This window comes from Bubalus kerabau, chromosome 3, assembly GCF_029407905.1.
Source record: "Bubalus kerabau isolate K-KA32 ecotype Philippines breed swamp buffalo chromosome 3, PCC_UOA_SB_1v2, whole genome shotgun sequence".
In the NCBI taxonomy this organism is placed as follows: domain Eukaryota; kingdom Metazoa; phylum Chordata; class Mammalia; order Artiodactyla; family Bovidae; genus Bubalus; species Bubalus kerabau.
This window is the reverse complement of record NC_073626.1, coordinates 4,388,917-4,412,039: the sequence shown is the minus strand read 5'-3', so window position 1 is coordinate 4,412,039 and position 23,123 is coordinate 4,388,917. Positions and strand designations below refer to the sequence as shown.

Here is a 23,123-nt window from a genome sequence, read left to right as displayed (position 1 = left end):
AACACCCTGGACTGATTTCGTTTAGGATGGACTTGTTGGATCTCCTTGCAGTCCAAGGGACTCTCAAAGAGTCTTCTCCAACACCACAGTTCAAAAGCATCAATTCTTTGGCACTCAGCTTTCTTTATAGTCCAACTCTCACATCCATACATGACCACTGGAAAAACCATAGCCTTGACTAGACGGACCTCTGTTGACAAAGTAATGTCTCTGCTTTTTAATATGCTGTCTAGGTTGGCCACAACTTTGCTTCCAAGGAGCAAGCGTCTTTTAATTTCATGGCTGCAGTCACCATCTGCAGTGATTTTAGAGCCCCCAAAAATAAAGTCAGCCACTGTTTCCCCATGTATTTGCCATGAAGTGATGGGACCAGATGCCACGATCTTAGTTTTCTGAATGTTGAGCTTTAAGCCAACTTTTTCACTCTCCTCTTTCACTTTCATCAAGAGGCTTTTTAGTTCCTCTTCACTTTCTGCCATAAGGGTGGTGTCATCTGCATATGTGAGGTTATTGATATTTCTCCTGGCAATCTTGATTCCAGCTTGTGCTTCCTCCAGCCCAGCGTTTCTCATGATGTACTCTGCATAGAAGTTAATTAAGCAGGGTGACAATATACAGGCTTGACGTACTCCTTTTCTTACTGGAACCAATTCTAACTGTTGCATCCTGACCTGCATACAGGTTTCTCAAGAGGCAGGTCAGGTGGTCTGGTATTCCCATCTCTTCCAGAATTTTCCACAGTTTATTGTGATCCACACAGTCAAAGGCTTTGGCATAGTCTGTAAAACAGGGAGTTCATGTTCCTTATATTAAGCGGCATTACTCTTCAATTGCACAAAGACTTCCAAGCTGATCGTCAAATAAAGGAACCGCTAACTGGGAGAGAGGGATGGATGGCGCGGTGAGCGGCAAAAGCGCAGTTCGCCGCCAGCCCTTGGCCGTGATGGGAGGCGGACTCTCGCGGGATTCTCGGAGGTATCGCGGGAATCTCGGAGGACCTAGCAACCTGTCACGTGACTCCCGGGGCTGCCCGCGCTCCCCCACGGCTGGGACCCAGCCGCCACGTCGGGAAGGGGCGTGGCGAGTGCCTTGCGTGGTGCGTGCCCCGCCCCTCCCACGTAGGAGGGGCGTGACGAGGGCCGTGCGCGGTGCGTGCCCCGCCCCTCCCCCGGAGCCCGGATGAAGAGTAACGCCATTCGCGCCGGAGAGGCCGAGAGCTCTCCTGGTCGGGCCCTGGACGCCGGAGCGGCCGCGCCATGAGTTCCTTCCGCCGCCTGCTGCTGCTTCTGCTGCTGGTGTTCCCCGCCACCCTCCTGCTCCGAGTCGGCCCAGGAGGTGAGGCCGGGGCCGTGGGTCGAGGGGTTCGGCCTGGTGGGCGGGAGCCGCCGTGGGACCAGGCAGGCGTGAGGCCGTAGGCGGCCGCGGCGCCCCCCGGGTCGGGGTCCCCCCGGGGCCGGAGTCTCCCCGTCGGCCTCGCTCGGTGGCCCTTGGCCGCATCCCCGCCCCCGGCGCGTAGTGCGGCCCCGCGCGCCGGGACCCCCGGCACGGAGGGTCGGGGGCTCGGGCGCGCCCGGAGCCCAGACCGGCGGGGGCGGCGGGCGGGCCGGCCGGAGGCTCTGGGGCCGCTGACCGCCCGCGGCTGCCGCTCCGCCCCCTGCCCTGCCCTCCCCTCGGCGCTGAGCTGACGTGTCCCTGGCTTCCAGCCCCGGCGTCCTCCATTCATTTGCCGAGACCCGGGTGTTTGCGGGCCCAGGCACACGGCTCGGCCTCCGGTCCTCCCCCAGTGTATCAGCGCAGCCGTCTGCGTCCCCGGGTGTCTTGGCTTCACCAAACCCCCCGTGCTCGTTTGCCAGTGCAGGCCTGCGCCCAGACGGGCTGCGGAATCCTTGGGCACGTCCATTACTCCAGCCCTCCTTTTGCGCCCCCTTTTTTGTTAACTTTTTTTGTTTCGTGGATGCATTGCATAGTCCTGAAGAAAAATGTAGTCTGTTTCGTTATTTAGGTGTATTCCGACAGTTTATCTGGTGTGACAGGGGACGATAAAAATGTGGAGACTTGGCTTCTTGCCCTGATTCTGTCTTGAACTGCAATTTTCTCCATGGACTTTAGTCTGACCGTATGATTGCTAGAATTCCTTTTATTCTGTAAGTTTAAGCAAGCTGTGTGGCAAAGTGAATGATAGTGACAGCCCTTCACGTGTTCTTTTTGCAAAGAAAAGTGAACTGACTGATTTCTGTTTAATAGAACACCAAGTTTGAGAATTAACCACAATTGTTAATTCATTTGCAAATTTAAATAGGAATGTTTTTCCTTTAGGAGTTGCTTTCCTGGTTGTTGTTTTTATTTTCTCTAGGAAAATTTGGTGATCATATTTGTCTAGAATCTGGACTATATTTTTTCTGGCTTTAGAACATTTTCTTAAGAGACATCAGTTATCTGTCTGGGTATCTTTGATTTTGGCGGGGGGGGGGGGTGCCTTAGGGTCTGTCTTTCAAAACATATTTTCTCTTAATTTTTCCAATAGAAAAGTGTTAGATTTTTTTTAAGGCACAAAATTGTTACTGGTTAGCATACAAACGTTCAATAAATGTTGGGTGAAAGCCAGTGTATTTATTGAGAAGTCTTGAAATTTAAGTATGACTGTATTATGTCAGACGTAGTCTTCTTACTAGTTTTATTGTAAATTATGAATGCACTGTTTCGGTTTGTTCAACAAGCAGTAGAAGCTGACTTTCAGTTCATGAAATGTGGTTCAGTGTTAACATTTGACTTAAATCTTAACTGCAGTAAGAACTCAGGGAGGTGGAAAAGGCTTGAAATGCCGAGTCCTTAGAATTTACTGTTTCTTCTGGGTTTTACAGCGTGTACACATGCTTTCTCATTTTTCTCCCTGTACTGAATTGCCACATCATCATTCTTTCTGAGAAGTGTTGGAAGAGTCTCTGAAACTTTGAAATTTCTTCTGAGGGCCTTGCCTGAAATAGATTTAATGTGACATGTATTTTTGCCTATAAAATTAGGATTTATAATTTCTTGGCATTAAAGTTATGCTTAACTTTCAGTATGACTTTAAGTGTAGGGATTATAAGAAGTATCTTAAAACATTTTTGAAACTGTATGCAAAAATAAATGCATGCTTTCTCAGCTCTCAACTCTGAAATTACCAATATCGTTTTTACTAAATCAAATGTGTTTTATGAGAGCTAGTTTTTACCATAGGTGTCATACAGATGTTTGTTCCTTGGAGTTATATGCTATAAAGTGCTAAGAGTTTTGAGCTGTTGTGAACTTTAATAAACAATTTCTTGCCTAGATATTTAGATTGCTATTTTCCTTTAGGCCTGGATTTTTTTTGGGGGGGGGGGGTTTGTTTTATATGGTTAATGATGGATTAAAATGTAGAGCTTTTTAGTTTTAAAACAAACTTACTTTGTTACTTTTAATATGTTTAACAAAATTGCCTGAATTTATTTATTTGGTCTTTACGGCATCTGTAGTTTTAGCAATTCATTTTTCCAGCCGCTTTTTAAAGTTAAACAGCATTTCCCGCTAAAATTAATGTGCAGTTGGTAAGACTAGCAGTAAGATAAGATCATCTGAATGTTCTTAGAGGCATTGTAATTTGTCATCACTTGAGTGGACTGGGAGATTGAGTTGTTCTGAGGGAAAATTTTTGTTGCCTTTACAAAAGGAAAAGTTGGTATTCCAGGGTAAAGGTTAACTGCTTGTTTCGTGTTTTATTGTTAGGCTCATTGGCAGTGGCTCAGGATCTTACAGAAGATGAAGAAACAGTGGAAGATTCTATAATTGAAGATGAAGACGATGAAGCAGAGGTGGAAGAAGATGAACCGACAGATTTGGTTAGTGCTGTGCTCGATTTATTACATGTATATAATGTATTTAGAATTTATCCCTTCTATAGACAAATATGGTATTAAACTGTTTGCCTTTAGAGGTTTGTGACTGGGATCAGAGTGGATTGAACTTGGGAGAATGAGGCCAGTCACTGAGGATAATTCCTTAGTATTTTTGGGCAGAAGGAAGGAGACATGAAACAGAACAGTCCAAGATGACATGGACAGGAGTCTTTAAGGCAGCAGAGTAGGACCGCTGGACCAGTTGGTGGGTTTGGGACATACCCCGCTTAACTTTCTGACCTTGGGCAGCTTACCTCTCTGGGTCTTCCTTTCCTCTCCTCTCCTTCTTTCCCTCCATAAGCAGTGTATCTGTGAGTTCCTGCAGAGTACCAGGCGCTGTTCTGGATTCCCTGGGTGAACAGGCCAGACAGCCTCTCTGTTCCTGTGCTCTTTGTGTTCTGGGACAGCATGTATGCGTTTTGCTTCCGGGGGTGAGGAGTAGACAAAAAATAATGTGTGAACTATGTGCCATGAAGATTCCTCATAGAGAGGGCTTGGAAAAGATCTAGAAGTCGTCTGATTTTGAAGCTTTTACTATAAAACTCCAGTATGACAGCAGACACGTTGAGCTACAAGTAGGATCACTGTGGCACGCTCGTAGCTGAGACCTGGCGGGCGACAGTCCGTGGGTCACAGCGTCGGGCATGACTCAGAAACTCACACTTTCACTCCACTTTCTAGCTTATTTTCTCTCTCAGACTACTGTAATTTACCCTACGGAGAATCTTTGAACCACTCTCAGACTCCAAAATCAGTTTCTTTTTGAAGTCTTTGCAACAATGTGGTCTTTGATGTCAGAACGTGAAGGCCATCAGTGTGAACTCTGTCAAATAGAACTTGAGTTCTTCTGAATATATTACTCGTCATCTTGTCTGCGTCTTTCCTTTCAGAGAGTTGTTTTTACTCTCCTCTAGGGTGGGCCCTCCCACCTTCCCCTGTCTGGTTCTGTGGGATCTTGCTTATTATCCTCTTTCTTCCTGTAGCTTCCAGTGTTGATTTTTCTTGGTGACTTATTTCTGTTAAGCTACAGACGTGCCCACACCCCTCCACTTGGTGTTCTCCACCTTAAGTTGCTAACAGGTTTCCTTTTTACCAGCACAGTTCTTAGAAGAGTGCTTCGTACAGCTGTCTCTTCTGCTCATTTCCCATTCGTTCTCTCACAGTGGTCGGTCAGCTCCTCCACAAATCTCGTGGACCCATCTTGCTGCAGCGCCAGTGGCCTCTGGCCGGGTTCCTGGCCCGGTCTCCGCCCTGAGCCTTTGCTGAGCGCCCCTCCTTGCTGGCCTCATGGCCTTTCCGGGTTTTCTCGGTTCTGCCGCCGCTGCCTGCTCCGCTGCCTCCTCTGCCTCCTCACTCCTTAATGCTGATGACTCCTGTGGTCAGGTCATAGGGTGATTTCTCTTGTTTCTCAAGTGTCTCCTTTTCCCCGTATTTGACAAGTTTATGGTTCCTACCTTCCCTTAAGCATATGAGGTGGGTGTGGAGAAATTTTAAAATGTAAGATAGTCTTTGCTCTGTTGACCTTTTTAAAACAATGAAATATAATTTACATATCATGATACTTTCTCATTTTAAGCATACGATTCAGTGATTAGTAGTAAATGTTCTGAGTCGTGCAAATTTAATTGAATTTCAGGACATCTCCACCTCATAATGGGGCTTCCCTGGTGGCTCAGAGGGTAAAGTGTCTGCCTGCAATGCGGGAGACCTGGGTTTGATTCCTGAGTCAGGAATATCCCCTGGAGAAGGAAATGGCAACCCACTCCAGTACTCTTTCTTGCCTGGAAAATCCCATGGACAGAGAAGCCTGGTAGATTACAGTCCATGGGATCGCAAAGAGTCGGACACGACTGAGCGATTGCTTGCTGGCCACCTCATGATTTCCCTAGTCACGTTTTTTTAAAGACCGTTTCTTCCGAATGGTGTGCCGACTTCTCGCAGGGAGGTCGTTCTGTAAATTGGGACGGGATGACTCATAACCAGGCCTGGAGCAGGGGCGGCAGAAGCAGCCCGCGGGCCCGCGCCAGCCCTGCCACCTTCTCCATGTCGGCTCTGGCTGCTCGCCTCCTGCGCCTGCAGCCGCACACTCGCGGGGGAGCCTCGGCTCCAAAGCTGAAAGGATTTGATGTCTGAGTCCTTAGACCGGCCCCTCCTTTCCCCTTTGTTGGGGAGGGAATTGAAGACTGTGTTTGAGACTACTTCTTTTCTTGGAAAGTAGTGTTCCTGGCATTTAAGGAGGAAAATTAATACTGTCCATTTTAACTAGAAATTATATGTCCTTTTGAAAAATACGGTTTTCAAAGTTTCAGACTTTATAGAAAACTTACCCACTTGGGCTCTAGAACCTTGCAGTTCAGAGTGTAATCTAAGTACCAGCTTCATGGGCATTTGGTGGATCCTTGTTAGAAATACAGAATCTCAGGCTTCACTCTCAGTTACAGTTGCAGATTCCACTACTGATCTCAGCACAGCCTTGGAGATGCAATATACTAATATATTGTCCCAAATCCAGTGAAGTCACTATTCTTAAATGATGCTGTGCTTTTCCCCATAGTAATCTGTTTTCAGCATTTCTTTTAGGCTGAAGATAAAGAGGAAGATGATGTATCAGGTGAACCTGAAGCTTCGCCAAGTGCAGATACAACCATCCTGTTTGTGAAAGGAGAAGGTGAGCAGGGAATGTGGTTGTAATTCAAATACAGGAGTGTTTTAAATGACAAGCTCACTTTTTGGGGAATAATAATGATAAAGATCTTTATTTCTGCAAATATAGTGCAGACACATTTTGGGGGGAAAAAACCTGCTAATATATGTATGAATACGGGTATCTGTAAAGTATCGTTTCTGGGTTTGAAACTAAGGGGGAAGATAAATACTATCCATTTTAACTTGCAATTAAATGTCCCCTTGAAAGATACTGTTTTTAAACTTTATCCAAACTGCCACGGTAAAATTAACATTCATATTTTGAGTGTAAATACTAGTGAAATAATAAATCTTTTTTTTATTAAAGTCTGTCTTGCGTTAGAAGAAAATAAATGGCTAACATTTATTGAGAGCCGACGTTTTGAGTATTTTGTGTGTGTTAACTGGATCCTAACAGGAACCCCAAGAGAAGAGTTGTTGAACTGATTCAGAGGTCACTGCTTGCTCAGGGTCACTCTCAGTAAACAGGCTGTGAAGACGGTTTAGACTCAGGTCCATCTGGCCCCAGAACCTGTGCTTCAGTGGATTAGTAGCTCTGTAAATGATTATCGAATACTTATTATTGGAGATTATTCATTTGAGGGGCCTTCTCAAGCTCTCTGTTTTATTCCCATGTACATTCCAGCTCTATGTCTACAGAAAGTGTGATTCGATTGAAAGGTTTTTGTTTTCCTCTTTTTTTTTTGTAGCTGCCTCCGTGGGTCTTAACCTTCAGATCTGCATTCTGAGTAACTGCCTAAAGTAGATAAGGGTTTTTTTTTTAACATCTGACAGACGTTACAGTTTGCAGGTGAATCTCAGGTGTCCCCTCCCTGTCACTCTCCTCCCCACTGTCTGCACAGCCGGCAGAGCCTGAGCGGCGCGCTGGTGAGCTCTGCACCGCGCGCAGCCGCCCTGGGGGCCCTGACTGCTGCAGCGCCGCGCTGCTCCCGGCGACTCGGCAGCTCCGTTGAGCTCTTCAGTTGGAGCGCTGGCACGTCAGCAAGGGTTTCAGCTTACACTCAAGCTGCTGGAGCACGGCTGCAGTGTTCTCCTGAAACGGGTTCTGAAACCAATTCCATACACAGCAGGAACAGACGTCAGAATCCATTTGTAATGTCTGTGTCTTTTGCACCTTTTAAATGTTTTCTAACCTTCCTCTTTTTTTTTGTTTCGTAGATTTTCCAGCAAATAACATTGTGAAGTTCCTGGTAGGCTTTACAAACAAGGGTACAGAAGATTTTATTGTCGAGTCTCTGGACGCCTCATTCCGTTACCCTCAGGACTACCAGTTTTATATCCAGAATTTCACCGCTCTTCCTCTGAACACGGTTGTGCCGCCCCAGAGACAGGCAACCTTTGAGTACTCCTTCATCCCTGCAGAGCCCATGGGGGGCCGGCCCTTCGGTCTGGTCATCAACCTGAACTACAAGGATCTGAACGTAAGGCCCTCCTTAAGTTAGGGGCCCATGAGGACAGTTGACGTCTAAGTACTATTGTGTTTATTCGTTCGAGTGCCTGTTTGGTGGTTGAAATTGATGGGCAGTGGGCAGGCAAAGGTAGATTACACACATCTGTCTTCGAGTCTGTAATGCAGTGGGCCAGAGGAGTGTAAACAGACATCATGGCATGACAAGTGCCGCGTCCTGGAGACGAGTGAGTGCGGGCTAGGAAAGTTCTAGAAAAGAAAGTGGAATCCACGGCCTCCTCAGGTGTTCATACATATTAAGTAATCTTTGTGCTTTTTGTCACTTGCATTTTGCCCATTTTACTACTACTGTGTGTAAGTTTTAAGGACTTTCTGTGACTCTTTTCCTGTCATTTATACACTCATAAAATATAACCGAATATGTTTAGGATATTAAAAAGGCTTATGGTTCATGAGACCCAAATAGCCTCTCGGGCGTCTTCCTCCATAGTGTGGTGTGCCCAGTGAGTGGATGAGAGGAGCCCACTAGAGTTTTGCTGCCGGGAATTGACCTCCAGATGCTGACTGTTAGGTCCTCCTTCAGACGAGAGCACATCTAAAAGGCTTTCAGGAAAGGAAATGTCATCCTTTGTGGAAAGCTTATTCAACCTTTTCATCACCCTAGTGTCAGCGTATTTATCTTATGTCTGCATTAAATTTCTGATGCTACCATTAAGTTTTCCTTTTTTGTTTTTTTAAAACTACTTAGTAGAATGTGGAAAAGATTTTTCCATCTTTTTTTTTTTTTGGCTGCACCTCCTGGGCTTCTGTGATCTCAGTTCCTGACCAGGTTTGAACCTGGGCCCCGGCATTGAGAGCACTGAGTTGTAACCATTGTACCGCCAAGAATTCCCCTTCCTTATTTTCAAAACAATGTACTAAATTTCCTCAATGTTACAGCTTAGTAGCTTGCAGGATTATAAATTTCATCTTGTTTTTAAGCAGAATTAAACTTGATCCAAAAGCATGCCTGTAGTCTCAGTTCTGTTTGAATGTCTGTTTCATCTTGGTTTGCTAATCGAAAGATCTTGAAATAAGACTTAAACCGTTACAGTTCAACACTAAATAGGGCAGTTTGGAAAAGCATTGCCTCAGTGCTTCACACAGAACACGGAGCATGGCTGTGTGCTGTCCCAGTGAGTCTCATGTATTTGAAAACTGAAATTGGATTGAGCTGACAAAATTATTTCGAGACCACCAAAAAAAAAGATTTTGACACTGTGAATGTCCCTGACTGTTTAAGGTAAATTGATTTCCAACACATTGTCAGTATGGACTTGACTTTTGTTCAAGTCTAGTTCTTAAAACAAGGCTCTACTGCAGAATGCCCATGTTCATGCTTTTCCTTTCTTGTTTGAAGGGTTACATACAGCAGAAGCCAGGGCTTCTAGCTGAAGAGTGTTCTGTGTTCTCTGCTTCTTTCTGTATGTTTTACTGTGTATTCACTTCCCTGGTTTCAAAGAAAGTGGGGACAATTTTAGCAAAGTTGGAGTCATTTTTTGTTTTGTAGGACAAAGTAACGTCATAATGTTGCGTCCCTGACTTAGTACACTTATGCACGACTCTGTTGAGTCTTAGGATATTGTAAGTGATGAGAGAGCTGTAGTGCATATTAGGATGACAGTTTGAAGAAATCTTACAGGCTTTCATTATTCTAGTACATTTCAGATTTTTGTGATTTATTTTTTCTTAACAGGGTAATGTTTTCCAAGATGCTGTCTTCAATCAAACGGTTACAATTATCGAGAGAGAAGATGGGTTAGATGGAGAAACGTGAGTGAGCTTTGCCGCATGTAGATTTTGGTCTCGGAGGCAGGACTGGGGGCCGCGCCTCGTCCTGGCGTGTCACGGTGAACGTGGAGCCGGCTGTGGGTGGGGTGAAAGCTTGGCCACTCAACTCCACACTTGAGATGATTCTCACAATGAGGATTAACAACAGCGCGTTAGGAAGGGTAGTTAAAACTAACAAAAATTGATTTAGAAAGAGAGTTCGCTTTTTGTTCTTCTTGTCTTTAAATGTTTTACAGTCACCAGCCTAATGGAAGTTGCATGCCTCCAAAATTGCTACTGAAAATATGTTAGGAGATTTTTATCTTGAAAAATGCATTTGTTGTGAATACTGAATCGCTTATTCAGTGTATACTTGTGACTCACAAAGAGGAGTTTTTAAATAAAATCGTGCAAAATCTGTGAGGAACAAAACCTAATGCATTTATTTTAACTGAGCTTAGAATATAACGAATTATGAAGTCATTCATTGTAGATCATGTGCCTCTTGGCAGAGTAGGGGGGAGACTAATTGATGTTAAAGATAAAGGTAAATTCATGAAACTATTACCTTCATTTTAGTTGAATTTAAAATATTTTACTTTTTTTTTCCCCACAAATTGTTTGGAAAACATACGTTGTATTAGAATTATCATTGCAGTTACCTCACAGGTCTTCTGAGTTAAACTCAGTTGTAGTTTTAATTAGCTGTGGTATTTTTTATGAACTGAAGCAGGTTTCTGTCTTCTCCTTTGACATCAGCATATTTATGTACATGTTCCTGGCTGGTCTCGGGCTGCTGGTTGTCGTTGGCCTTCATCAGCTCCTGGAATCTAGAAAGGTAAATATGCTTGAACTAAGCAGCTCCTGTTGGGGTCTTCCGAAGTCGGTACAGTGCCAAGTACAGTCTCCATATTTGTGCCTGCTTGCTCTCACTGTGGGTTTATAGATTTACAGGTTTGTTACACCTTTTTAAAATGAAGCTTGAAGATGAGACCTTGGGGGTGTGTTTGCGTTTGTTTAGAATTTTCTGCCACATGCAGTTAATGACTATGTTATTTTACTTATTAGCCATACAGCTTCTTCTTGATCATAGGGCTCATTTCTAATTAGCAATTAAATGAGTCTTGGTTTGAAAAAGAAAGAGTGAAATTGGCCGAATTCTGCTCTTGCTGGAGTAGTAAAGTGTTAGTGTTGAAGGCCCTCATGTGGTTGTGGTCTCCTGGCTTTGAACACGGTGGTTAATTCTTCCCCTGCGTCCTCATCTCCCTCTCCTCCCCACCCTCCAAACAAAAGCCCCAAAATGGAATAATCCATACTGTTCCTTTCAGTGTGTAACATGGTTTGTGTCAAATATATTGATGTCCACTGGCTCCAGACAATTGCTGGATAAATTTTGGTTAATCATTATTTATTAAGCAATTAGGTAGTTAAATCTCTGTGATATTGGTAGTACGTGTTAACTCATTATCTTTTAAAGAGAAATAGTGCTTAAACGTTAATTTCCATCACTTTCATAGCCTCATTTTCATAAAGTAGCATTTTTGCTATAAATTTATGTATTAGGGATAAACCATTTTTTTCAGTTGTCTTTCTATGTATTCAGATTGAGTTTTCAGACTAATTAATTATTTGGTTTCTTATGTAAATAATTAGATGGGGTTTATTATTTTTTAAAGAATAGGATTGAAGGGTAGAGTTCCGTCTCTTTTCTTTCTTGCAGTTTTGCTGCAAATACTCAAGGAACAAAGCTTGAGGCTGTTAGCTTAACTGAGATTGCATGTTTTTGTTTTATTTATACCAGCTATTTAAGTGTATTTAGATACAATGCAGGAATCTGCATGCAACATTTCAGTAATTATCCCACATTTTGTTGAATGTGAAAATAAATTTATTCTTCAGATTCCCAAAATGAGAAAAATCATTGTATAAATAGTAGTTCTTACTTGGTCTACCAATTGTATTAACATAGGAAGCCTTAGAGCAGAGGAAAAGGTTAAAGACTGGAAGTAAATAATTGTGAAGGTTTATTCTTTATTCTTTATAATTGCTGTAGATATGGTTTCCCCCGTCTAGTTAAAAAAATAATTGAGGAATACGTTTTAGAACTAGCAGAGAACGTGTTTATCTAAAGATAGTTCAGCAGGTAGCTTGATAGAGGTCTTTTTTAAATCACAGTAATAAAGCACTAATGGAGCTCCTGTAACATGGTGCTTTTGTCTTCTCTCAGCGCAAGAGGCCCATTCAGAAGGTCGAGATGGGGACCTCGAGTCAAAACGACGTTGACATGAGCTGGATTCCTCAGGAAACTCTGAACCAGATCAGTAAGTACTCAAATTTGGCTGGAAATTTTTCTCTTAAATGGAAGTCAATGTCTTAGATTTAGCAAAAAAAAAAAAAGCCTGGTTGATGCTACTTAGCACTTACCTTTTCCTTACTTCTGGAGTCTAATATGATGATTAATGAATGCTTTACATTTTTACTGTGTGCTGTATGTATACTTTAATTTAGAAATACTTCCGCATCTGCATTTTGTGTACAGATGTGTGAGTTCTCTATATTCCTAACCTTTCCCTATCTTTTTTTTCTTTCCTGTTGCTTCAGTGCAGAGTAGAAGAGGTGAGGCAATTAATTTTTTTAATGGTATTTGATATAGTATTGAGAGCTCTTGTGCAGCATGTGAATACCTTATAGTAAGTTTAATGAACGACAGTTTTCTACCACTGTTTATTAGAAAACAAACTGCCAACTACCCACTGTATTTGAAAGAATAAACCTACCATACTGCCTGAGAGTTTATCTAATATAATTTCAGTTTCATTATATATGCAGTTGGTGAAATACTAATCTTTATAGGAGAATGTAGTTTTTTTTCTCTCTCTCTCCAGTGGTAAGCAGACTTTTTAAAACACATTATAAAAGCAGTATGACCTCATTTTTTTAAGGTGAAAATTCCATGCCACCTGCTGGTTCCACCAGTCCCGTTTTCCATGAGTCACTGTGTTCACGTATTACTCTAGGCGGTTTCTACACGCGTGTCAGTGTGCACTTCTGGTGCTTCTGTGTCTGTGTTCACAGGTAGGGTCGTGTGGCACACGGTTCTACAGCCTGAGTTCTCGTGCCTTGGGTGTCTGTCTGTGGTGATTACTTACATACTTACCTCGTTTTTACCGACCATATAGTATTCTTTTACAGTTCTTTTATATAAATGTGTTAGGATTGATTAAGCCTGTTCTGTGTTGAAAGATAGAACAGTTTCTGTTTCCAGGGTTTTTTTGTTCTTAAAATTAATTCTCCAATGAATATTCTTAAAAATAAGATGATGGGATAATTTTCCAAATTGAGGTGTAGTTGACACGTGACGTTTGTTTTGCATGTACACCATGATGATTTGGCGTTGATGAAGTGATCGTGTCACCTAGTCGGCACCGTCCCACATGGGTGTTTTCTTATGATTAGATGAGACCCCTTTTGAGGTATGCTGTCTGAGCCGTGTTCAGGTGGCAGCCCAGTATCGTTTGATTGCAGTCGCCTTTCGTATATCAATCAGGTCCTTGGACTTGTACCCTTTGCCCCCAGGCTCCTATTTTGCCCACTCTCCCACCCAGGGTAATTTCCTAAAAGTAGAATAGCTAGGTCTAAGCGGTATGTACATCTTCGTGGAAAGTATTCCTGTTCCCTCCCCAAAGGTGGTGTGGGCAGTGTGTGACGTTTCCTGTTCTCTTCCTCTCTCACTAATCATCCTCAAGTGTTCAGATCAGATAAGATCAGTCGCTCAGTCGTGTCCGACTCTCCGCAACTCCATGAATCGCAGCACGCCAGGCCTCCCTGTCCTTCACCAACTCCCAGAGTTCACTCAGACTCATATCCATCGAGTCAGTGATGCCATCCAGCCATCTCATCCTCTGTCGTCCCCTTCTCCTCCTGCCCCCAATCCCTCCCAGCATCAGAGTCTTTTCCAATGAGTCAACTCTTCGCATGAGGTGGCCAAAGTACTGGAGTTTCAGCTTTAGCATCATTCCTTCCAAAGAAATCCCAGGGCTGATCTCCTTCAGAATGGACTGGTTGGATCTCCTTGCAGTCCAAGGGACTCTCAAGAGTCTTCTCCAACACTACAGTTCAAAAGCATCAATTCTTTGGTGCTCAGCCTTCTTCACAGTCCAACTCTCACATCCATACATGACCACTGGAAAAACCATAGCCTTGACTAGACGGACCTTTGTTGGCAAAGTAATGTCTCTGCTTTTGAATATGCTATCTAGGTTGGTCATAACTTTCCTTCCAAGGAGTAAGCGTCTTTTAGTTTCATGGCTGCAGTCACCATCTGCAGTGATTTTGGAGCCCAGAAAAATAAAGTCTGATGCTGTTTCCCCCTCTATTTCCCATGAAGTGGTGGGACCAGATGCCATGATCTTCGTTTTCTGAATGTTGAGCTTTAAGCCAACTTTTTCACTCTCCACTTTCACTTTCATCAAGAGGCTTTTGAGTTCCTCTTCACTTTCTGCCATAAGGGTGGTGTCATCCGCATATCTGAGGTTATTGATATTTCTCCTGGCAATCTTGATTCCAGCTTGTGTTTCTTCCAGTCAAGCGTTTCTCATGATGTCCTCTGCATATAAGTTAAATAAGCAGGGTGACAATATACAGCCTTGACGTACTCCTTTTCCTATTTGGAACCAGTCTGTTGTTCCATGTCCAGTTCTAACTGTTGCTTCCTGACCTGCATACAGATTTCTCAAGAGGCAGATCAGGTGGTCTGGTATTCCCATCTCTTTCAGAATTGTCCACAGTTCATTGTGATCCACACAGTCAAAGGTTTTGGCATAGTCAGTAAAGCGGAAATAGATGTTTTTCTGGAACTCGTGCTTTTTCCATGATCCAGCGGATGTTGGCAATTTGATCTCTGGTTCCTCTGCTTTTTCTAAAACCAGCTTGAACATCAGGAAGTTCACGTTTCATGTACTGCTGAAGCCTGGCTTGGAGAATTTTGAGCATTACTTTACTAGCGTGTGAGATGAGTGCAATTATGCGGTAGTTTGAGCATTCTTTGGCATTGCCTTTCTTTGGGATTGGAATGAAAACTGCCCTTTTCCAGTCCTGTGGCCACTGCCGAGTTTTCCAAATTTGCTGGCATATTGAGTGCAGCACTTTCACAGCATCATCTTTCAGGATTTGGAATAGCTCAACTGGAATTCTATCACCTCCACTAGCTTTGTTCCCACGTTTAATCTATCAGTATGCTATGGAACGGTACCTTATTTTTCATTTACAGTTAAGAATGAGGCTTTGGAGAAGGCAGTGGCACCCCACTCCAGTACTCTTGCATGGAAAATCCCATGGATGGAGGAGCCTGGTAGGCTGCAGTCCATGGGGTCGCTGGGAGTCAGACATGACTGAGCAACTTCCCTTTCACTTCTCACCTTCATGCATTGGAGAAGGAAATGGCAACCCACTCTGGTGTTCTTGCTTGGAGAATCCCAGGGACGGGGGAGCCTGGTGGGCTGCCCTCTATGGGGTCGCACAGAGTCGGACACGACTGAAGTGACTTAGCACAGGAGGCTTGGCTTTAGGCATCATGATTGGGCACTGGGTTTTGCGGGGGTTGGGGGACTGGTGAGGTGGTGGTTTTCCTCTGGAGACTGAAAGGCATCGTATATGCATCAGTTTTCTTGGCTGAAATGAAACACCACTTTCTGGGCATTTGTGGCGTTTGGAGCCGCTTTCCCCAAAGCTGGATGACTCCAGGCCACTCTCTGTTTCATGTGTCTGCTGCTTAACTGATGGGCAGACAGGTGGGTGGGCAAGGTTCTAGACTCACTGTTAAAGGTAAGCTGGAGCGAGCCGTTCTACTGATGGAGTGAAATTCACTTGTTGAACAAATAGGCTTTGCAGGTTCCTAGAGACTTTTATCGTGTATTTCTGTATTTAAAACTCTGCTGCAGGGGTTGACATTGGGAGTCAGTAATGATCATTTCATATCTATAGTAACAGCTGTGTCCACGTAAATGGCTGATTCTGAAGTATTTTTGTTGTTGGGGGTGGGGGTGGTGAACACTAATTAATTAGCTATTATTATTTATTTTAAAAAGTAAAATAGAGGTAGAAAAGGCAATTAATTCATAGTCTGGCCTTTTTGGAAACCTGGTGAAAGTTGTGGGCTTTCTTCACCGGAAGGTGCGTCTGTGCTTGCTGTCAGGCACCGACCCCTGAAGCCCCTCACCACCAACCTGCCGCCAAAGCACAGAGGCCAGCTCTCATGTGATACTTCAGGCGTTTAATTCTTAAGCACAGTCTTTAGCTTGTAAATATTTGTTGTAAACATTTACTACATGTTTTTTATACTGGGAAGATAATTTGTAACTTACTCCATAAAGAACTTACATTCCTAATAGGTTAGGTGGTCCTAGAAAATAAAAAGGGCAATGGTCAGAGAGAAGACAATCTTTTGCTTTTTAAATAAACTTCAAGATGACGCCTCCCACTGGATGAAAGTGAAAGGAGCAGCACCAAGTGGTTTGGTTTAGTTGCCACACTAAGACTAATGTTGGAGAAAAGGCGAAATCCTGCTGTGTGTGTAGAATGTAGGTTCTAACACTGATACTGTCCTGTGTGATGTCCTCTAACCTGCCGCTCATTTCAGGTAAGTTTGTGAAACTGCTGAACATTGTGCCAAGTGCATGGTGCTGTGTCTGTAAATACTGTCTCAGTTTGTAACCAGCATCAATTGTTGATGCTGTTCGTGAAGATTGTCCTTTTGCAGGTATAAACATGCTCAGCTGTAGACCGCAGGGAGATTTTGCATGGCAGCTTCACTGTCCCCGTGACCAGGTCAGCCCTCCCCGCCCTGGTCGCGGAGCTCCAACGGGCAGTCGCAATAGCCTGTCAGTTTCAGGTGCACAGCTAAGGACAGAGATCTGTGTGCACGGGGAAGCGGTCACCGCAGTAAGCCTTGCCATCATCTGTCAGCATACAAGACTACCCAGAAAAGTGTGTGTGCGCGTGGTGATGACCTCTAAGATGTACTTAGCAGCTTATAAGTATGTAGACTTTTCATTTTGAGTTAACCTCTTGAAGGACTTGAACATTCAGTTTAGAAACCTGTGCTGGGTAAGAGACGTTTATTGGTGATGGTCTTCTTGCATGTGTGTTATTTTTTGAACTAAATGGTAAAATTGAAGAAAAATGCTATTGAATTTAACACATTTATATAGTCAGGCAAGTTAAAACTTCCTCTTTTCTTTCAGATAAAGCTTCACCAAGAAGGTTGCCCAGGAAACGGGCACAGAAGAGATCAGTGGGATCTGATGAGTAAATGTTCCTTTGTGCAACAATTCGGTCTTTACTTAACCCGCCCTAATGTTTTTCGGCCTGATGGGAATTAGTGCAGAGAAGCCATATCACCATAGAAGGCGGCTACTACTTATGTGTGGACTGAGCAATCAGAGTCTGTGGCGATCATATTGCTGAAAATGCACTGCATTTATTTTTCTAAAGTAACAAATTTGGTTTTTTTTAAACCATTAAAATCTATGTGTGTGCGTGTGTGTGTATGTGAGCAGTTGGTCTTAGCAGAATCATTGCTGGCCTGCCTGAAGCAGCCTTTAGAATACTAAACGTGTGCATTGTCTCCTCTTGGGCATGTGCTGCATTTTCTCCCCACAACTCAGCGCTTGCCCAGTATGATTGTAGAGGTCCTGCCTTGGACTGTTAACAGTTGTTTCTTGTTTAGAATAGCTCACATCCCAACTGCTGGCACAGATGTGCGTGTTTTTGCTGTTTTACGGCTAGTATTCTAAAGGCGCAAGCAGGAGCAGCTGCTTTTAGCAGTAACGTTGGGTATTTTGCTGCTGTTTACTCTAATGCACACTTTCAGAAACCTTCCCCAGTGAGTTAGGCAATTTGGGGATCTCTAGCACCAAAATTGTGAAACATGAAAATTCTGGTTTTGATCCATAAAACCAACGTCACTGTCTTTAAAAAAAAAAAAAAGAAAATGGTACCTTTGTGGAGACTGAGTCGTTGTCCGTTGTTCTGTTTCTGACCCGACCTGCAGTGGAGTAGCTGAGACCACTCTGGTTTTGTTTTTCCCCTAAGAGATCGTTTTTCTCAACGGAAGCATCTTGCTTAAGAAACGTTGCCTTGGTCTGCAGACTAAGCAAAGTTCTAATAAGAACTGGATAATTTTTAATGGTTAACCAGTTGTTTTCTGTCTAATCTTTGGGGTGTTTTGGTTATTGATTTTTTTTTTTAAAGTTAATCTGAAAAACTCCAAAATCTTAAGCACTTAGAATATCAAAACCAAAATGAATTGGACTTCATAAAATTCCTCTTAGTCTGCCTTGTCCTTGATGGTAAATTAAGTTTGACATTGTCAGACTGGGTAAGTACCAGATAAAATAGTATGAACAAATAAGAGGTTTTTCCCCTCTGTCTTTAAGCCATATTCTTCTACATATATTTTGTAAGGAAATGGTAAATGAAGTTTTAGTAGCTGTTTTATTCCTGATCTGTCTTCATTATAATGAACTTAATCCCTCTTTATTATAATTCCCCCTACACCCATGCTCACACAAGAAAATAACAGAACAGAAATGAAAAATCTTTCCAAGTTGCTTAAGTATTTAAACATCTGAGCCAAAGCTGACGTCAAGGAAGCGAGTGACTGTATAGCTGTGAACCGCTTTGCAAGCGGGGCTGAGGTGTCAGATTAACTGCATTGGCTGTGCTGAGCTGTGACTTTCCTGTGCCTGTGAAACAGTGTTTGAGTTTTTAATTGGGCTGTATGATCAATAGTTTACTTTGGAAAAGCTCTGTGAGCTCTAAGAAACTGCATGGTTTTTACTTTGATGTAATATAGGAGACCCTCCACCTTCGGAAGGAATATATTTCAAAACATTTTTGTGAATGTCCCAGGTTTGTGAAATTACAGGGATATAATGAAGTGAGGTGTACTACAAAATTCAGTGACCTCTACGGAGCATTTTATTGAATTCCTGGTGATACTTAGGCAGTGGCAAAGCCAGGCCCGGTTACGGGTGCCGGGCCTCTGACTCATGAGTAACCTGCCTTATGTACTAGCCCTTCCACTTCAGAGGTCCAAGTTAGCGCACGGAAACCATCTGTCATGTTTTATTTTCTTAGCATAGATTGAGAACACTTGAAAATTCTTAAATCCTCAGATGCCAGGGGTCTCTGTAGTTTCAGTGTTTAGCAGAAACTAACTCCATAATGAATGGAATTCAATTCCACACATGGTTTGTTCAAGCACACTTAATAAGTAGCCTGTTTTTTTAAATGTCTTTTTTAAATGTAAATATTTGGATGAAGCTTTTGTTTGTTTTGATATATTAATTTGCTGCACCAACCATGGTTTCAGAATTCACCTTTTGAACACCTTGGTTCCAGAGTCTGTAAAATGAACTGAGAGTCTTGTGTGTCGAGCCTGTCACTGGGACTTGTGAGAGTAACGTGTTGATAAAGCATGGATCTCACCTCACGTGTGCAGCTGCATCGCTTATTTCACAGTCTGACTAGAGGGACTTGAGAGACTTCCTTTCCCGTGAACTCCGAGGTAGACGCCTGGGGAAAGGAGAAATCAGAAGGGAAGGATCATTGATTGACTTTAGTTTTTAATTTTAAATAAGCGTCAGAAAATAGTCACTTTGATAGGAGAAAAAGGCACATTTAGATCTTAAAAAATTAAAACGCTCCTGCCCTAAAGGCGTGCTCGCTTTCACAAGCCTGGAGCTGCGTTTCGATTCTATGCGGAAGCAGGAGTGGGGTGACCCCGGAGCCCTTCCTTAAGGACTTGTGATGTCCTAGAGGAGCAGGCGTGGATAACCGTGACACGTGCGGCTCTCGCTCGGCACATGTCCCGCGTGGATCGGTGGTCCCCCTTCCCACGGCATGAGGGAAGACTTGTTTAGCTAGTGCATTTAAGTAATGTGATTTTCCTTAACCAATGAACTTGGCAGTACACATCATTTCTACAGGATTTTGCTAAATTACACCCTTCCATTTAAAGACATTTCCAGATGTGAAGTAGTTTACCAGAGTTTTGGATAGCATCATTTGTAACTGTAAAACCAGTAAATTCATTCTAATTTTGTTAAGTAAAATCCTACTTGTCTTTGAACTAGTATCCCCAGCTTAGTGAAGAGCAGCCTGATGCATAAATGAGACCCTGGTTGTCTGGGGAGTGTTCTAGGTTCTCTCGTCAAGCTGATCAGTATTGGTAAGATCGTCATCCTTACAAGAGAGCAGGCAAAAGTAACAAAACTTGGGGACTGACTTGCCAGCATCTGAATAATTTCTTCGGGATTCCTATGATTTTATCCTTTTACACAAAAGGCTGGACTTTAACAGTAGTTAATTACGTAATCTGAAGTTTCAGACTTTGGAATCATATAGGAGTATGACTTCCCTGGTGGCTCAGCTGATAAAGAATCTACCTGCAATGTGGTAGACCTGGGTTCCATCCCTGGGTTGGGAAGATCCCCCGGAGAAGGGAAAGGCTACCCACTCTGGTATTCTGGCCTGGAGAATTCAATGGACTGTGTAGTCCATGGGGTCACAGAGAGTTGGACACGACTGAGCAACCTCACTTTCACACAGGAATACGACTAGGGTTTAGGCTCCATTAAGGCGGCAGGGAAAGAACTTAGAAAACGTCAACCACATGCTGTGTTCTGCTGGGCCTTTCCGTTCATCTCCTAAACCCTCACAACAGCCTGCTGAAAGGTGATGCTGTTCCTTTTATGCACCAGGCAAAAACCTAACCTCCGAAGTTGAAGAAGTTCGCATGAGGTTACAGGCTGCCTCTGGGGTTGGCCCGACTGACTCTACGACCCTCACATCCTTTTCCCTGCGCCGGGGTCAAGGCGGAAGCCATCAAACCAACCACTGGGGCAGCTTACAAATACTGGGTTTTCTAGAATCTGGCAGCTAGCAAGTTCAGATAACCTCACGGTTATTTATTTCAAAATCATGGTGGTTAAAAACACTTCAGGATAGACGTTTGTTTTCAGGGATTGACAGGCTCATCTTTGTGTTGGAGGCGAGAGTGAAGATGCTCGTGCTCTCTGCCCAGGGCGGGGCGCAGGGAGTCATGTGTCCCGTCTCCCCGTGCAGATGGGGTTCCCAGGAAAACCGAGCATACCCTAGAATCACGTAAAGGAGCCTTCCAGTTCATAGATCCCAGCGAAAGACGGCTTGACGGGCCCTGTCTGCTGTCCCTCAGGCAGGCGTCTGTGATGCTCACCTCGTGGAGGGGTCCGCCGCTCCGCTGGCCTGCTGCCCCCAGCTTCTAGTTCACAGTCGTGTGGAAACCTGATGGGGTCTAAAGAAGACAAGGAAACGGGGCTGGCGTTCCCTGGCCGTCTCCCAGAGAGAGGACTGGTCAGATGTTGTCCTGCGGATAAGCCAGTTGGCAGTTCCGCAAGGTGCCTTGGAGGGTGAGGTCGCTGTGGTGGGCCAGCCAGGGGGTTGGGACACAGGCGGCCCTGGCCAGGAGCCGGCGGTGACCGCGAGGCGGCAGCTCATCCCTTGAGGCCCAGCGGGTTTCCTTGACGGACGCAGGCCTGTGTCCTTCAACGTTCAGGGGTTTTTTTCTCTTTAAAACTAGACTAGTTTAGGACCCTTTGGGTCTGCTTAGGTTCAAATCCCATCGCCCTCCTTGGTTGGGGGTCCTGGGCTCTGGCTTGGGGAGCCTGCCCCCTGTGCCCCCAGGGTTGTGGTGCTGAGACCCCCAGCAGGTGACCGGGTGCTGCGCGTCGTGGGCACACGAGGCTGAGGAGAGGCGGTGCTCTGGGGTGGCCTGACGGCGCGGGTCTGGGGGGACGGAAGTTGAACGGTGTTCGTTCTTAACGAGAGCGGGAACGCCTTCAGGTGGACGCGCGGCCAGCTCTGGCTCTAACCGTGAAGGGCCGCCCCGGGAGCTCAGGGCTTTGGCCCGGGTGGGTCCGCACCTGCGCGCCCCGAGTGCCGTCGCCGCCCCAAAACGCTCCTGAAAGCCCCGGCGGAACGCCCTGCGGCCTCAGGCGCCCGCCCCAGCCCGTGTGTGGGACCCTCGCCCCGCCTCGCGCCTCCGCACGCGCCCCCTGGCCGCCTGTCCCTCCTCCAGACGCCCGTCAAGGCCGCCGGCCCTGGGGCCGCGCCTGGCGCTTCCCCTGAGGCGGGTCCCGTCGGCGCTCCCGCGCCCGGGAGTCAGGGCGCCCGGGACGCCGCCCGGCGGGCCGTCTCGCAGCCCTGAGCGCCGCAGCCTGCTCTCGGGGCCACCGCGCGGCTGGGCTCCCGCTGCTGTGATCTGAGGGCGCGCCCCTCCCGGCGCGGGCTGCGTCCCGCGAGCGCAGGTGCGACCCGGCGAGGCCGAGGCCTGCTGTCCCTGCGCTGCGGGGCGAGGCGGCCCGGCCGGCGGGCTGGGGGCCTCTCCTCACAGGGCGCCCAGGGGAGCCGGGTGGGCTGTGGCCGGGCCGGCGGCCTGCTGGGTGGACATGGCCGCCCCCCAGGGCGTCCCGGACGGAGACTCTCCGGCCTCAGCTCGCGTCAGCTGGTTCTGGCTCCAGGTCCCCTTCTTCGCTGGGCCGTCAGCTCGGCTTCCGCCTCAGAGACCTCTCCCGGGGTCTCAGCTCGCCCCTTGGCCGCGTGTGCGGTCCGTTCCTGGCCTTGACCCACGAGTCTGCCCCCTGGCCCTCAGGTCCCCTGCCGTTCTAACCGCCTGTGGCTCACCTTCGCGGAAACGTTTTCTCCTCACCCCATACTCCTCCATCAATCTCCCGATCTGACTTCTTGTCCTTCTTCAGTAACATGACGGGTTGATCCAGCGTCAGATCTCAGGCCCAAGGTCAGTGATTTGCCTTTAAAGTATTTAACACAGTCTTAATAATTCTACCTCTGCTGTGAATTAAATTGGGCTTGCCTAGTGACATGGTGGTAACGAATCCGCACGCCAGTGCAGGAGACACGAGAGACGCAGGTCCATCCCTGGGTCGGGAAGATGCCCTGGCAGGGCAACCCGCTTCATCTGGAGAATCCCAGGGACAGAGGAGCCTGGTGGGCTACAGTCCATGGGGTTGCAGCGTCGGACACAACTCAGCAGACAGCACACGTGAATTAAATTAGATCTCAGTTCTCTCCATTTCAAAATTGTAGAGATTTAGGGGCTTTTAAAGAAATCTGAATCCACTCAGTACAGGCGGAATGTCTTTGGTTCAGAATGCTTCTTTTTCCGTTTCCTGTTTCAGTGCAGGAGGACTCAGGTGTTCGCTGTTTTAGCCCCCAGCAGCCCT

The 23,123-nt window shown here is 45.5% G+C and overlaps 1 protein-coding gene across 1 annotated transcript; it reads left to right on the top strand.

Moving 5' to 3' along the window:
- The first annotated feature begins 1,102 nt into the window (after positions 1 to 1,102).
- Positions 1,103 to 17,831, top strand: SSR1 (signal sequence receptor subunit 1). Its single transcript, XM_055570533.1, has 8 exons — positions 1,103 to 1,335; positions 3,748 to 3,860; positions 6,498 to 6,585; positions 7,782 to 8,044; positions 9,767 to 9,843; positions 10,600 to 10,678; positions 12,068 to 12,161; positions 17,082 to 17,831. The coding sequence occupies exons 1-8, from the start codon at positions 1,257 to 1,259 to the stop codon at positions 17,147 to 17,149; spliced, it is 861 nt and encodes a 286-aa protein (XP_055426508.1). The 5' UTR covers positions 1,103 to 1,256; the 3' UTR covers positions 17,150 to 17,831.
- The last annotated feature ends 5,292 nt before the right edge of the window (positions 17,832 to 23,123 follow it).